Source organism: Gekko japonicus, unplaced genomic scaffold, assembly GCF_001447785.1.
Source record: "Gekko japonicus isolate JY-2015 unplaced genomic scaffold, Gekko_japonicus_V1.1 scaffold305, whole genome shotgun sequence".
Lineage (NCBI taxonomy): Eukaryota > Metazoa > Chordata > Lepidosauria > Squamata > Gekkonidae > Gekko > Gekko japonicus.
In genome coordinates this window covers 1278423-1295082 of record NW_015165839.1, presented here as the reverse complement: position 1 = coordinate 1295082, position 16660 = coordinate 1278423, and the positions used below count along the sequence as shown (strand labels likewise).

Below are 16660 nucleotides of genomic sequence, written 5' to 3'. Positions count from 1 at the left end.
CATTTCCCGGGGGGGGGGCGCTTCCCCAGTGCTCTGGCTCCCTCCCGCGGTTTCCCCCGCACACGTGTATTCTAGTCTCGTCCCCAGGTTGGGGAGGAAAAACGCGAGTCAGGCTGAGAAGAGCGTGTGAATGTGAGCCACCCACCCCGCAATACCTACCCAGCCGCGAGAAAAGGGGGCTCGGCCGATCCAGTTGCGCGGGAAGGCTCAGTTCTGTACCAGTGAGGTGCTTTTTCCGGCTCTCTCCCGGAAGGGGGGGACCAGCCGAACCCGGCTCCATGGAGCCGCTTGGCCCGCCGGCCGCCACTGATGTCACAATCCGGGCGCGGCTGACGCACGGCCGCTCGGATCGGGGCTAACCGGCACGCGTCTACTCGGAAGGAAAAGGTCTCCCCAGGCCACGGGCCTTCCTCCCGAGGAAGCCTGCGTGGAACTGCGGCCTGAATGGCTCCAGGCAAAGGGGGTTGTCTGCAGCTGCAGCCCGAGGAACGGAAAGGCACTCTGCACACGCCCAGAAAACAGCCGCTTCTTGACTTGGCTGGCAGGCCCGGAATGCAGCCGGCGCTTTTCTGCCACCCTCCCCCCCTCAAAAAAAAAAAGAGAGAGAAAGAAGAAGAGGTTGATTTTATACCCTGCCCTTCACCACCCAAAGGAGTCTCAGAGCAGTTTACAAACTCCTTTCCCTTCCCCTCCCCAGTCCCCACAACAGACACCCTGTGAGGTAGGTGGGGCTGAGAGAGCTCTTTCCAGAACCGTCGTTGAGAGAACTATAGCTTGCCCAAGGTCATCCAGCAGCTGCAAGTGGAGGAGTGGGAAATCAAACCTGGTTCTCCCAGATTAGAGTCTGCGCACCTAACCACTACACCAAACTGGTGTTAAGGGTGACTGACACAGTTATCATTTGCTTGGGAGTAAATGATCCCTATCCGGACGCTGCAGCTCTTACTTCTGAGTAAATGCATAAGAGCGGACCTGTGCAAATGACAAATGCCAGGCGTAAACCGGAATTGAGAGGATCCGGGGTGGACTCAAAACACAGAATGGAGCGGGGGCAGAATTCACCTATAAGGCTGACCTGATAGATTTTGGCTGAAGGCAGAGTTATTTTTAGGGGTGTTTTAAAGATTTTTAATTGTCCAGTGTAAATTGAATAAACTGTGAACTCACTTGGTTTCGAGGGGAGGAGGAGGCCGCCGTTATTAAATAAAATGAGAAGAAACTATCTCTGAGGAAATCCCCACTAAGTCTTGGAATTTCGCAGGCTGACGGTGGGGACTCGAGCGGTGTTGCCAACTCCAGGTGGTGGCTGGAGATCTTCCAGAATTGCATCTGATCTCCAGGCGAACAGAGATCAGTTCCCCTGGAGAAAAACGGATGCTTTGGAAGGTGGACTCTGTGGGATTATTCCCAGCTGAGGCCCCTCCCTAAACCCCACCTTCCCCAGGGTCCAGCCCCCAAATCTCCAGGTGTTCCCCAGCCAAGAGCTGGGAACCCTAGCTGCAGAACAGGGCCGACTGTTGGCAATCCTCCCAATTGGTTATCTTGTGCTAAAGAGAAAGTCGGGATCAAAAAGGCAGCCAGGATTCTACCAAGGTTGCCAAGTAACCACAAAAGAGAGCCAGCATGGTGTAGTGGTTAAAATGTTGGACCAGTATCTGGGAGACCCGGGTTCGAATCCCCACTCTGCTATAGAAACTTGCTGGGTGACCTTGGGCTAGTCACACTTTCTCAGCCCTGACCTACCTCACAGGATGGTTGGGAGGATAAAATGGAGACGGGAATGCTGTAAGTTGCTTTGCGTACCCATTGGGGAGAAAGGGGGGGATGTAAATACGTAAAAATTAATTTTAAAAACAAAATGACTCCTGCATGGCCTGCCCTCACCTGATTTCTGTAGAGCTGTTACAGATTTTCACAGTAGAATCGTGATTTATTTCTACATCTGCTTGTCACTCTAGGCACAGGAGCAGGGGCTGGGGAAAGAGGTGGCAACCCCACCTTCTGACTTCTTGAACAGCAGCAGACCTTCCTTTCAAGGGATGCCAGCCTCCAGGTGGGGCCTGGGGATCCCCCAGAATTACAGTTTCATCTCCAGACTACAGAGCTGAGTTCCCTTGGGGGGGGGAAATGGATGGTTTGGAGGTGGACTCTATTTATCATAGAATCACAGAACGTTAGAGTTGGAAGGGACCTTGGAGGTCACCTACTCCGACCCCCTGCACTCTGCAGGAGCATTGATTTGGATTTATATCCCCCCCTCCCCGCAGGCGGGCTCAGGGCGGGTAACAACAATGTAAAATACAACACAGCTAAAACCAAATTAAAACAGTCTAAAATGCCATAAGAACATAAAAGATGCCAATGTTGGATCAGGCCAAAGGCCCATCCAGTCCAACACTCTGTATCACACAGTGGCCAGAAATACCAGGTGCCATCAGGAGGTCCACCAGTGGGGCCAGGACATTAGAAGCCCTCCCACTGTTGCCCCCCCCCCAAGCACCAAGAAGACAGAGCATCATTTGCCCCAGAGCCCCTATCTATACCTTGTGGCTAATAGCCACTGATGGACCTCTGCTCCAGATGTTTATCCAATTCCCTCTTGAAGCCGTCCATGCTTGTAGCCGCCACCACTTCCTGTGGCAGTGAATTCCAAGTGTTAATCACTCTTTGGGTGAAGAAGGACTTCCTCTTATCCGTTCTCACCCGACCGCTCAGCAATTTCATGGAGTGCCCACGAGTTCTTGTATTGTGAGAAAGGGAGAAAAGTATCTCTTTCTCTACCTGCTCTTTCCCATGCATAATCTTATAAGTGCCATACTCCTAAGTACCATGCCAGCTCTCACAGAACCATATCAACAGTGGTGGAAGATCTTAAGATGTTAGGGGCCAGCCCGATGGTGGGGCCAGCCACAAAGCCCACCACAGCCAAAAGCCTGGTGAAAGAGCTCCGTCTTACAGGCCCTGCGGAGTTGTAGTAAATCCCGCAGGGCCCTGAGCTCACTCGGGAGCTCGTTCCACCTGTTCGAGGCAAGTCGGACGTCCCAGGGGCCGGGGACTTCCAAGAGATGTTGATTAGTTGACCTTATTGCTCTATGGGGCTCATATGGGGAGAGGCGGTCTCGAAGGTATGCTATGGCACCGTACCCCACTGAGGTCCCTGTCCTCCCCTGCCTCCACTCCCAAATCTCCCAGTTTCCCACCCTGGATCTGGCAAGACCCCCCCCCATCCCACCAGTGGCCCAAAGGGACCTGCAGCTAGGGTTCCCAGCCTCCAGGTGGGGCCTGGGGATCTCCCGCTTTTACAAACTGATCTCCAGCCTACAGAATTCAGCTCCCCTGGGGGAAAAACGGCTGCTTTGAAGCGTGGACTCCGTGGCCTTGTACCAAGCCGAAGCCCCTCCACTCCTGGATCCATCCTCAAAGTCTCCAGGTGTTTCCCAACCCAAACCTGGCAACCCTACCTGCAACAGTAGCCCCTTCCGAGGAATCCCCAGGAAGGAAAGAAGACGCCGTACAGGCCAGGATTTCAACAAACAATCTAAGACTTTATTGTGTGCAGTGAATTTTTTTTTTTTGTCTTTAACAGAATTTTTCTTTTCACCACAAGCTGTAGGGGGAAAAAAAACCACTCCACAAAAGTTCACAAAACAAGACTAGGACACAGAGCAGTGGTTTGTGGCCGGGCTCGGCCTCCCCCCCCACTCACGGGGAGGCCCCGATCCCCAGCCTCGTTGCGTTTACTGTAGAAATCAAGAGCAAGGAGATGGGTGAGGAAGAGGCGACGTCGGTACCTGAGCCGTATAATCCAGGTGATTAGGGGGGGGGGGGGAAAGGAAGGACTGAGGCAAGACATTAAGAGCAGCGAGGAGGAGGGGGCACTATGCGCCTCTTGGCCTAAAACACAGCTCGGCAAGGCGGGATGGGGTCGAGCCGGAGAGGAGGAACCCCCCCAAAATCACCCTCGAGAACAACACAATCCGCCTTGAGTCTCAGAGAGAGAGGCCGGCTATAAATGCAGTTGTGATAATAATAACCCCACACAACCAGCATGGCCTTCATTAATAGATATTCTTCTGCTATGGCTCTAAGGAAGTTCTCCATCTTCTAGCCTGTTCCCGGAGATACTTTTAACACTTCAAGCGAATCTACTACTGGGACCTGCTTCTGCGGAGACCTGCCTGACAAAATCCTGACCTACTTCTGTCTCTGGGGTGTCAACCAACATCCTTTTGCTGGCACTTGCCTACCCAGTGGCTAATTTTAACCCCCCCCCCCCAATCCAGTGCCCACATTTGCAACACACCATAAAGAGACTGAAGTGTAAGTTTTACTCCTACTGAACCCCAGGGCTATTTTTGGGCAGGAACGCACAGGAACGGAGTTCCGGCTGGCTCCCGAGTTGGCCACGTCCAGCAGGAACTCATTAGTATAACAAGCCACACCCAACAGCAAAAACTCATTAGGATTGGCTACATTAGGGGTGTGTGGCTGGATGACCACACTTCTAGTAACACGGGGGTGTGGCCTAATATGCTAATGCGTTTCTGCTGTTGGGTGTGGCCTATTATGCTAATGAGTTCCTGCTGGGCTTTTTCTTCCAAAAGAGCCCTGCTCAACCCTAATGCAAATGGGCTACTCCCAAAACACACACACTTTACTTGTAACCCCACAAAAAGTGCACGCAAGAGATGCGCGCGGCTCCTTTCAAGCGGCATTAAAATGGTTATCTGGGTGGTTGGTGGTAGAAATGGTACGTTGTTCCTTTTTTGAAGTTAATGCTAAAACAAGGGGAGCAAGAAAGCCAGTATCTCAGTGATGCGGAGATGGCCTTGCACGTCCGGGAACATTAGGCCACAAGCAAGGTCATGCAGCTGTCTGAATAAATGACACTCTAAGGCAGACCCATAGCTACAGTGGGGCATCGTGGGGCTAGGCCCCGACTTCCCATCCAGCCCAGGGCCCCCGAGCGGCGGCAGGTACAGGGAAGGAGCCGGGTATCAATTAGCCAGGGCTCCCTAAGGAATTTAAATGCCCCCCAACTTAAAAAATCCTAGCTACGGGCCTGCTCTAAGGTGAGGCAAGAACTGTCGAAAGGTATCTCTGGTCGCCCAGTGGCAATCGACATTTGCCACAGATTATCCGGGCAATTTACGGATCTGCAGTCCAGGAACACAAGCTGCCATTACTTTTTTTTTTTTTAAAGTGCTGTAAAAGGGAAACGCTTCCCTGGAACTGGGTACAAGCTTTCTACCGAGATAACAGGTTGAGAGATGGATATGGCTCTTTGCGGTGCAAGGACAAACGACACAGACGACTTATTCCAAATCTTTGCTAATTGGGAAAGGCAACTAACGGTCGGTGCAAGATGGAGGGATTCTCCAAGAAATATTTTGGCAGGCTTGGGTCCAAGGTGGCTACCCTCACGGAGGACCTCAATCAATAAAGTCAAACTGGAGCTCCAGCCAGATTGGGGGGGGGGGCATTGGAACAAACTTCTTTGGGACGGTAGGTTCATCTCCAAAACACAAGTCTTTAGGGGGCAGAATGGTCTCGTATTTCATTTTTTCCTCTTTCCTTGAAAGCCAGGCCCATAGCTAGAAACTATGGGGGAGGCCTATGGGTTTTGTGTTGTGTGTGTGTATATATACACACACACACAATTAATCAAACATGTTTAAAGTATAAAGTAGGAGCCAAGCGGTCATCTAAAGACTAGCACAATTTATTCCAGGAGATCTGGCAAAATGTGCAGGGACTCGGGGGAGCTCATGCTACAAGACCTGGTAGTCTTTAAGATACCGCTGCTTTCTTATTTTATTTTGCTGCTACAGTTTACCCATGGGGAATTATGTTTTAAGCGCACAACTTTTTATTTGATTGCACTTTTAACTGAGCAACAAAGTCCTTGTCAAACGTCACAGCGACTTTGTGCTCACTGGCCAGTAACTGCTCTATTTCTTATTCGGCAAATTACAGACACATGGGTGTCCCCCCCCCCTTAAAAAGAAGGGACAAAGGGTTTCTTTTTTTAAATTGTAAATTCAGGGAGTGGAATATGCCTGATGGAGCACTCCCGGACCTCTTCCTCCATGCCTACAGCTGAGCAGAGCGCTTAGTTTGGTGGGTGGCCTCTGAGGTATGAAACTTACGGAATCCTGGAGGCCCCGAAAGGTGCGGACCGTTTTGAAACGCCGCCATAAAAGCGGCTAGTCTAGAAACACACGACTGGCTCGCCTCTTCTGCTTGCCCTAGGGGACCACCTACTTACAAGAATGTGCCCTGAGAGGGCTCCGTCATTCCCCCCCTCCTTTGGGGACTGCAGAGGAGAGAAAAAAAGTTGCCCCCCCCCGCCTGTTCTCTAGCACAGAGGTGTCGAACTCATTTGTTACGAGGGCTGGATCTGACATGAATGTCACTCTATTGGGCCGAGATATGTGTGCCATAAAACGTAATGCCAGGGACTGGGGATATTAAACTGTATAAAGGACAGCAGCTGGTAAGCTCCGAGTTGGTGTATTCTCACTGCTGTCTTCTGCATGGCAGCCCTCAAAGGCTGGGGGGGGGGGGGAGGTGCAAAGGAAAACCAATATGGGCAGACCGGAGAACCACTGGAGCAGCACTAGGCAGATGCTCCCACGCTGCTTGTCTGCGGCAGATGAAGTTGTTCCGCCGTGCTGAAGACACAGGGGCTCCGCCCACTCTCCTGTTCCCTCCCTCCCACTAGTTGCTCACGAGCCGCATAAGTTCCCTGGAGGGGCCGGTTCCAGCCCACCGGGCCTTATGTTTGACACCCCTGCTCTAGAACCAAAGATACCTTGGCCTTTCCCTCAGAGGAGGCTTTGCAGCCGTGATCAAAAACTGGCTGCCGGCAGCTCGGGCGGGGTTAACCCAAGAACTCAGGCAGCCTGAAAAGGGAGCCACTCCAGAAATCTGCTCCAGAAATCTATGATTCCGTATGTATGACGCATTGAGGGGCTACAGTTACTCCAGCACGTTCCTGGCTATGGGGGGCGGGGTGTCACACCTCCAGTTCGATCGGGTCCACTTCCTAGGCTGAAATGGCATGCTTTTGTCGCTCCCTGGCTGAGACGACGACTCGTTGCCTGCAATCGGAGACCTGTGCGGAAGCTGCCAGGCAGGTGGGCAACACAACCTGACACTGGAGGCCACCCAGAGACTCCATCAAACCCTAGACCAGTGCCGGCACATCCAGAAAAGCGCCTGATGCTCAGACGGGCCTGTTTCCCACCCATCTGTAAAATGAGCACATTCCCTTTCTTTTCACGGGGCTGAACATCCACCCATCTCTTCCTACATTGCCACTTTGGCTCTGTGCCCCTTCAGACACGAGGCTCCTCTCTTTGCCTTGAGTCTCTAAGTCCAGCAACTCACTGAAATTTGGAAGACGTTAATTGGGCGAGGCGAGGCGACCTCTGTCCGCGCGGCTCCTCCGCCGCCTCGCTTGCAGAGGGGAGAGAAACGGGAGGAGTCGGCATGGGGGGGTGGGGGAAAGCAGTGCCACGGAAAAAAAGTCATCATGCTTGCATGGGGTCCCCCCCCGACTGCCACCCCCCCGCAATGCGTTGCTCGTATGCGACGGTGCAATGCCGGTGGGTCAGCGCAAAATCAAGTCACTTCTGTTAGCTATGCGGCTATATAGAGAGAGATATAGAGAGATAATATGGAGATACAACGGGGTGTGTGTGGGGGGTAAGGTTTCAAACCATCGTCCCTCTTGGCGGACTCCTTCCCACGAAAAGGGCCACGCTCCGGTGGTGGGTGTTGGCTCGTGTGCTTCTCAGCTGTTTCCTTCCCCCCACCCCCACCCCCCTGTTTCGCTCGCTTCTCGTTCAGTCTTCAGAGGGACACGAAATCCACGGCTTGGAGGAGAGGCAGGGAAAGGAGCAAGAGGAGGAGCCACGAAGTGTTCTGGATCAGGACGCTGATGCCGGCACATTTGACGAGCTTGTCTGCGGAGAAGCAACGGGAGGGGAAGGAGAGAAGAGAGGCCATCAGAGCGGAAAGGGAAAGGCCGGTGGGCAGGAGCGGAATCGGGCTTGGGGAGAAGCTCGAGCATATTTACAGTCCCCCCTCCCTCCCTTGAAATGTCTCAGGCCCGTAGTTACAGTGGGGCATTGTGGGGCCTGGCCCCCCCAATCCCTGCCAATGCCCCCAATCCCTTTCAGCCCAGCCCCCCCCTCTGGCAAGTTGTGGTGGCCGCCACAAACTCGCCCTGTGCTGCCGGTTCTCCTTGCCTTCTTCTCTCCACTCCCACGCTCCCCCTTATCCCGGTAGCAACCAGAGTATCTTTTCTGCACTGGGGGAAGGCGAGCGGGCAGGCCGGCAGCTGGGGTGGGTGGAGGGGAGACCAGGGACGAGGCACAAGATGCCAAAGCTCAAGGCAGGCAGAGGTGACAGCCAGGTGGAGAGCGCCGCCGCCACACCCGAGGGCGCCGAGAAGCCGGTGATTAAAGTACTTTTAATCAAATTAGCCAGGGCCCCCCGAGGAATCAAAATGCCCCCCGACTTAGAAATTCCTGGCTACGGGCCTGGGTCTGGTTATCATTGCTGTTTGGGCTCGCAGCTTCTGGATGACCTTGGGCAAGCCATAGTTCTCTCAGAGCTGTTCTGTCAGGAGCAGCCCTCAAAAGAGCTCTCTCACGCCCACCTCCCTCACAGGGTGTCTGTTGTGGGGAGGGGAAGGGAAAGGAGTCTGTAAGCCGCTCTGAGACACCTTTGGGTAGTGAAGGGCCATGGGGTATAAATCCAATCTCTTCTTCTTCTTCTACCGCTGCTACATGAGACCATCATGGCTTGGCATCGGCCCACTTATTCCCCCTCCCCCCGGCTTTAGTAACTGGAATTAACTGAATGGCACTGCCCACTTTAAATATTTTAAATACGTTAAATTTTAAACTGGTGTTATTGCATTATTTATTGTATTAATTTAGACTGCTGTCACTTATTGTCGTGAGCTGCCCTAAGCCCGTTTACGGGAAGGGCGGGATAGAAACTGACCTGGGTTTTGGCCCCTGTGTGACACAGAGTGTTGGACTGGATGGGCCATTGGCCCGATCCAACATAGCTCATCATGCATCTGATGAACATTGCAAGTGAGTCTAGGATGGTATGGGAATATCCATGTGGGGAAAGGGGTGTAGCATAAAGTGTGTGGGGGAATTAACATGTGGAATTCCCTACCAGAAGAAGTGGTGGTGGCTGCAATCACAGACAGCTTCAAGAGGGGATTGGATAAACATATGGAGCAGAGGTCTGTGAGTGGCAATTAACCACAAGGTATAGATGGAACATGCTGTCTGGGGCAGTGATGTTCTGTATTCTTGGTGCTTGGGGGGCCACAGTGGGAGGGCTTCTGGAGTTCTGGCCCCACTGGTGAACCTCCTGATGTCACCTGGGTTTTGGCCACTGTGTGACACAGAGTGTTGGACTTGACTGGCCTGATCCAACATGGCTTCTCTGATGTTCTTATGTCTGGGGCAGTGATGCTTTGTATTCATGGTGCTTAGAGGGGCAACAGTGGGAGGGTTTCTGGAGCTCTGCCCCTGCTGGTGGATCTCTTGATGGCACCTGGGATTTGGCCACTGTGTGACACAGAGTGCTGGACCAGATGGGCCACTAGCCTGATCCAGCATGGCTTCTCTTATGTTGTTATGACGAGCCAGTGCTGAGCTTCTGATTGTCCCTTGGGGACTGGGATGGACTTGTCCTCCAGGCCAGATAGACCCAGTGATCTGGGAGGTTTTCTGCCTTCCTCTGGGCACAGAGCAGGGGTCACTGGGGGAGAGGGAATTGTGAATTTCATGCACTGTACGGGGGGGTTAGACTAGATGACCCTTGGGGATCCCTTCCAGCTCTATGTTTCTATCTGAGGTTAAGGATGATGAATGTGACCGAGGCAGGTGTGTTTGCAGAACTTGCGAGGTGGCAGACATGCCGGAACCCCAGGAAGCGGCAGCTTGACAGGGAACCCACAGCTCCCCGGCGCCATCTTCTGCCCACCTTCTACTCTCTACGTGGGGCTACCCTGGACTCTGCTCCAGAAGCTGCAGCTAGCGCAGAATGCCGCAGCACGGGTGTTGACGGTGATGCTTGTGCAGGCACACATCCGTCCGGTGCTGCATGACCTGCACTGGCTGCCTATTGAATTCCGGATCTGCTTCAAGTTGGTACTTACCTTTAAAGCCCTATACGGCCAAGGGCCCCTTCGAGATGGCCTCTCTCCATATGAGCCCCGTAGAGTACTGAGGTCCACCAATCAGCATCTTTTGATGGTCCCCGGGCCCAGGGACGTCCGACTTGCCTCGACCAGGGCCAGGGCTTTTTGGCACTGGCCCCTGCCTGGTGGAACGAGCTCCCGAGTGTGATCAGGGCCCTGCAGGATTTATTAGAATTCCGCAGGGCCTGCAAGACGGAGCTCTTCCACCGGGATTTCGGTTGAGGCAGTGGGCATCCCCCTCCTCATGTGTAGCTTGGGTCGGCCCCTTTGTTTGGTGTAGTGGTTAAGTAAGTAAAGGTAAAGGTTCCCTTGCTCGAAAGCCAATCGAATCCGACTCTAGGGTTGCGGTGCTCATCTCCGTTTCAAAGCCAAAGAGCCAGCACTGTCTGAAGACATTTCTGTGGTCATGTGGCCCTGTTCCCTTCCCACCAAAGTGGCCCCGCTGTTCCCTTCCCACCAAAGTGGTACCTATTTATCTACTTGCAATTTCTTGCGTTCGAACTGCTAGGTTGGCAGGAGCTGGAACTAGAGACGGGCGCTCACTCCGTCATGCGCACCCAGGTCTCGAACTGCTGAACTACCGACCTTCCACAGCCTGCAGTTCAGCGTCTTAATCACTTGAGCCACCGCAGCTCCTAGTGGTTAAGTACGCAGACTCTAATCTGGGAGAACCGGGTTTGATTCCCCACTCCTCCGCTTGCACCTGGCTGGATGACCTTGGGCAAGCCGTAGTTCTGGCACAGCTGTCCTTGAAAAAGAGCAGTTTCTGTCCAAGCTCTCAGCCCCACCTACCTCACAGGGTGTCTGTTGTGGGGAGGGGAAAGGCATTTGTGAGCCGCTCTGAGACACCTTTGGGTAGTGAAGGGCGGGGTATAAATCCAATCTCTTCTTCTTCTTTTTCTATTTACAGCCTGGGTCGGAGACCCTAACTTTAATAGATCTCTGGGAAATTATTCCCAGTATAGCTGGCTTTTTATTAGAGCTGTATGTTTTATATGTTTTAATGTGGTTTTAATAGTACTGAATTTAATATTGTTGTCCTGCATTCATATTGTTGGAACGCGCCCTGAGCCTGTCAAGGGGAGGGCGGGATATAAATCCAAACAAACATAAACCAAGACACCCCTTCCTTCCCTGAGCAAACTCCACCACTGCTTTAGGCTTTCCCTGCTGCCTAATCATAGCACGCTAGCCTGATCGTGTCAGATCTCAGAAGCGAAGCCAAGCTAAGCAGGGTGGGCACTGGCTAGTTTTTGGATGGGAGACCACCAAGGGAAAAGAAGAAGAAGAAGAAGAGATTGGATTTATACCCCGCCCTTCACTACCCAAAGGAGTCTCAGAGCGGCTTACAAACTCCTTTCCCCTCCCCTCCCCAGAACAGACACCATGGGTGCGTTCAGACGCGGCGTTTCAGCCGGCATAAACTGTACCGGTTGGAACCGGTGCAGTTTATGCCGGCTGAAACACGATCACACTTACCTCCATTTTGCGGATCCCATCGCTGTATGCCCGCTCACACGCTGCGGGCGTCGGCTTTTTTTTTTAAACTCAGTTTGAGCATGCGCATAGGCAGCCATTCACATGCTCAAAACACCCCATATTACATTTAAACTTTAAAAATAAGGACTTACCTTTAAAGTTTAAAGACCAAACTGGCCTCCCTGAAGTCCCAGACTCCTCCAAAACGCTACACTAAGGGCTTTTTTTTTTTAAACAAACGCTCAGGGCGAAGCTTCGCCCAAGCGCACATCGCTCAGTAAAAAAAAAAATGGCGGAGGAAAATCTGACAGAAACGGCTCTTTTTCAAGAACAGCTGTGCCAGAACTATGGCTTGCCCAAGGTCATTCAGCCAGGTGCAAGAAGAAGAAGAAGAAGAAGAAGAAGAAGAAGAGATTGGATTTGTACCCCGCCCTTCACTTTGAGTCTCAGAGCGGCTTACAAAGTCCTTTCCCTTCCCCTCCCCACAACAGACACCCTGTGAGGTGGGTGGGCCTGAGAGAACTCTGACACAAACTGCTCTTTTTCAAGGACAGCTGTGCCAGAGCTTGTGACTGACCCAAGGTCACATCAGAAGGTGCAAGTGGAGGAGTGGGGAATCAAACCCGGTTCTCCCAGATTAGAGTCCGCACACTTAACCACTACACCAAACTGTAGAAGAAGAGAAGAGATTGGATTTATACCCCACCTTCTGCACCACCTTGGAGAAATGGCCATGGCCGCAGATGAAGCCAACTGCATGTGGATCACATGAACATACATGAAGCTACCTTATACTGAAGAAGAAGGAGGAGGAGGAGGAGGAGGAGGAGGTTGGATTATACCCCGCCCTTCACTCAGAGTCTCAGAGTGGCTTACAAACTCCTTTCCCTTCCCCTCTCCACAACAGACACCCTCTGAGGTAGGCAGGGCTGAGAGAGCTCTGACAGAAACTGCTCTTCTTTCAAGAACAGCTCTTATCAGAACTATGGCTTGCCCAAGGTCATCCAGCAAGGTGCAAGTGGAGGAGTGGGGAATCAAACCCGGTTCTCCCAGATTAGAGTCCGCGCACTTAACCACTATACCACAGCACCAAGCATGTCTTCCAAAATGTCAGGGTTTTTTTTGCGAAGTCCTGCCTCACCTTTGACCACAGTGATATTCCTCGTCTGGGTGCCAGTTAGGTCACTGGTGATCTTCACGTGACACTCGTAGGTGCCTTCGTCGGCAGCGGTGAACCCATAGACATGGAGGTACAACAGGTTCCTGTGCGTGGTGACATTGGCCCGGTTTCTGAAGGCGGTGTCGGGCAAGCCAATGTTGCCGGCGACGATACGCATCGCCCTGGAGTCCTTGGTCATGCGGAATTGGTAATTCAGGGGGTAGTTAGTCTTATTGTCGTAGCGACAGTCCAAGCGCAAGTTCTGGTCGTCCATGCAGGCCGTCAGGTCCCGGATGTTCTGGCACTGAGACATCTGAAGGACTGCGGAAGGCAAGACGGTCACATTGTCACCGACACTGAAGGGGCTGAGGCATGCAACCTTTCCCACACAGATGGTGGCAGTCACAGCGGACTGGGAGACTCATGAACCACGGACAGACCAAGAGCCAAACGACACGTTATGCCCCCGCAGGGGACTCCTTCTGCTTTTGGTAGCATCACATCTCAGGACCAGACATTACAATTTTTGTTTCCGAGTTGGGTCTGAGTTCCCTCCGGACCCAGCTTATGATCCCTGCGACCATGAGGCAGCTGCATTCAATGGTTTATTTATTTTTTAAAAAGGAGAGTCCAGATCAATGCTTCCTCTAAGCTGTGGAGTCTTGTGAGCAGGGGTCATTTTGTAGAAAAAGAGGTGCAGGAGCTCATTAGCATAACTCATTAGCATAACTCATTTGCATGTGCCACGCCCCCTGACATCACTGGAAGTGTGTCAGAAGGCAACACCCACCGCTCAGGCTCCACTGGACTGTTTTGGATTGCTAGCTATGGGGGGGAGGGGAACGCGCAGATCTTCCCTCACAGAGGAGGGAGAGCTTGTACTGGAATAAAACTTGGTCTTAAAGGTGCCACTGGACTGTTTTGGACCGGGGGGGTGGGAGGGGTTCTGCAGCTTACCTGGCTGCTTCTTGCTCTGAATGAGGGCTGCTGGGAGCAGGGGGCGGGGCTTGTTGCATGTTCCCGTCCCCTGGGCTCTTTACTGCCGGAGCGCCACTCCTGTGCGCTCCTGCAGGAAATGACCCCTGCTTGTGAGCAAAAATTCTACTTTGTGAGCTACTGGCATTACTGCGGTCAGGGCCCCAGAATCGTCTGGCCCTTTTGGTTCTTAAGGAGGCTAGGCTGTTGATAACCAGGGCCAGGGCCTTTTCGGTGGTGGCCCCATCCTGGTGGAATGAGCTCCTGGAGGAGATCAGGGCCCTGTGGGACCTTTTACAGTTCCGCAGGGCCTGTAAAACAGAGCTCTTCCACCAGGCTTTTGGGAGCCGCCACCACCAATGAAGAACATCGGTTGGTTGAAAAGGAAAGGGCTCTGGAAATTGCCATCAACAGTTAGGGTTCTCCTTTCTTTTTAGAAAACGTTCCTGCTGTGCAGGACATGAGTCGGGTTCCGGGGCAAGCCAGACCCAGCTCTTTAGAAACTGTAACCTTTCGTACGGCTCTGAGACGTGATGCTGACAGGGACCAACAGAACCTCCCTGTGGGACTCGGCCTTGCACAGCACCTTCACTGAAGCTGGCAGAGTGCGCCTGCCCGACTCAGGCCTGGGTGCGATTCACACACCCAGGAGAATGAGGCAAGCCGTGAGGAGGCCGAACTGCAGGCAAAGAGATCGGGTTGCCTGTCTGCATCACAAAACTCCGTGAACAGAGAACCGGCCCGCAAGGTGAATATTAATATTATCATTATTAATTTAATTTAGATCCCGCCCTCCCTGCCAAGGCAGGCTCAGGGTGGCTCACATAACATATAAAACAATTTAAACAGAATTAGATAAAAACAGAGCAATACAGTTAAGAATATTAGAAAACATACAGTGCTAGTTTATGTCAGATGGCGGGCTTAGCAGCATCCTCAGACAACAGCCGGCCAATGGCATAGTCTGGGTTAACTGGCTGTTGACGATAATGTTAGTGTTGGGCCAGGGCTACAATTTCTTGGGTGCAGCTCCCTAATCGAAGGCCTGGCGGAAGAGCTCCGTCTTGCAGGCCCTGTGGAACTGTAAGAGGTCCCGCAGGGCCCTGATATCCTCTGGGAGCTCATTCCACCAGTGTGGAGTCGTCACTGAATAAGCCCTGGCCCTCGTTGCAGCCAGCCTGGCTTCTCTAGGGCCCAGCGGTTTTGGGACCCCGGTTTTGGGCTGTTTGGGGCAGCCCAAACAGGTGGGAAGCATCCCAAACAGGATCTTCTGGCTGCAGTCTGAAGCCACGGAGTTCGCTTTGCCTCCTCATTCCTGGTTCCCTCTTGTGCACGTGTGACTGGGCTGCCAACCTCTAGGCGGCAACTGGAGATCTCCCGGAATTTCAGCCGGCCTCCAGACTAGATAGCTCAATTCCCCTGGAGAAAACGTCCGCTTAAGAAGGTGGACTCTACGGGCATTATACCCCATCGAAGTCCCTCCCCACCCCAAACTTCGCCCTTCTCCCCCCAATCTCCGTGTTCTCCCAACACGGAATTGGCAACCCTAATGTGTGAATCTTAATGTCTTAAACTGGGTGCTCTCCTTGGGCAATGACTGTGCAGACCTTGAACGGACCGCAGGGGCTTGAAATATCAGCTCCTGCCACCAGGCCGCAGTATAAAGCCTCTGGATTAGCCAGGCTAGAAACATGAGATGCTTGAAAGGAATATCAGGGCAACCTTTGGAACAAACAAAAGAATCCCTCCTCTAACATTTGTCCCACATGCAGCAATTCAGGTGAAGCTTCTTTCATTGAGGTGCAGCAGAGGGGGTCCTCCCCCCCCCAAGTAAAGGTAAAGGTTTCCCTTGCTCGAAAACCGGTCAAATCCAACTCGTAGGGGGCGGTGCTCATCTCCATTTCCAAGCCGAAGAGCCAGCGCTATCCAAAGACGTTTCCGTAGTCACGCGGCCGGCATGACTAGATGCCGAGGCGCACGGAACGCTGCTACCTTCCCACCGAAGCGGTACCTATTTATCTACTTGCAATGTCTTGCTTTCGAACTGCTAGGTTGGCAGGAGCTGGGGCCAGAGACGGGAGCTCACTCGGTCATGCGGCACCCGGGTCTCGAACTGCCAACCTTCCGGTCTGCAGCTCAGCGTCTTAACCTCTAAGCCACCATAGCCTCTTTCTGCCTCACAGGCTGTGGTCAGCCTAAAGAGCACCAATCCACCTGCAAAGTGCAGCAGGGTAGGCTGTGGCCTCTTGCAGCTCCCCAGAGCCCCCCTCTTCATACAAATGCCCCCCCCCAGCAAGAGCAGAACCACTATATATAGGAGGTAGTGGCAGAACCCACATGCAAGAAGATTTAGAAGTCAATATTGGCCACTAGTTATTTGCTGGCGTTCTGCGAACAAGCTATGCTTTGGGCCCTGCAGATGCCTCAGAAAGCCACTAGATGGCAGCCCTCCCCCCCAGCCGTGCCCTTTACCTGTCACCAGGAGAGCAATGCCAATGATGGACTTCATCGTCTCTTCCTCTGTGCCCTGGAAGACAGCACTGGGGTGGAAGAAACCTAGGAGAGAAAAGCAGCGTCTGGTTAGCCACGAAGAGGCTGCCGGGGAAAAGAAGGATTGCAGTAAGGATTGCCAGTCCGCACAGCGGCACAGAGCTCTGTCACTCGAGCAAATGAGCCAAGGCACGCTCCCACCAGGAAGGACAAAAGGGTTATTTGGCACTGGAGACTGAGCTTCTGTTGAGCAAAGGAAACCCGTCTGGTCCCTCTATTCCTCTGTATCCCACACTGGCCCTTCAAGAAGGTCAGAACAG

General features: G+C 52.9%; 1 protein-coding gene across 1 annotated transcript; it reads right to left on the bottom strand.

The window, feature by feature from the left end:
- Nucleotides 1-6553: 6553 nt before the first annotated feature.
- Nucleotides 6554-16407, bottom strand: THY1 (Thy-1 cell surface antigen). Its single transcript, XM_015410985.1, has 3 exons — nucleotides 16323-16407; nucleotides 12858-13196; nucleotides 6554-7970 (listed from the first exon to the last, which is right to left on the bottom strand). Exons 1-3 carry the CDS (start codon nucleotides 16357-16359, stop codon nucleotides 7858-7860), a joined length of 489 nt encoding a protein of 162 aa, XP_015266471.1. The 5' UTR covers nucleotides 16360-16407; the 3' UTR covers nucleotides 6554-7857.
- Between the last annotated feature and the right edge of the window lie 253 nt (nucleotides 16408-16660).

Coding starts and splice junctions, on each gene's coding strand:
- THY1 (XM_015410985.1), bottom strand. CDS start 16,359: ATGAAGTCCATCATTGGCATTGCTCTCCTGGTGACAG. Junction 13,197..16,322: donor CATTGCTCTCCTGGTGACAG/GTAAAGGGCACG, acceptor TGCCTTCCGCAG/TCCTTCAGATGTCTCAGTGC. Junction 7,971..12,857: donor GAATATCACTGTGGTCAAAG/GTGAGGCAGGAC, acceptor GCTTCTCCGCAG/ACAAGCTCGTCAAATGTGCC.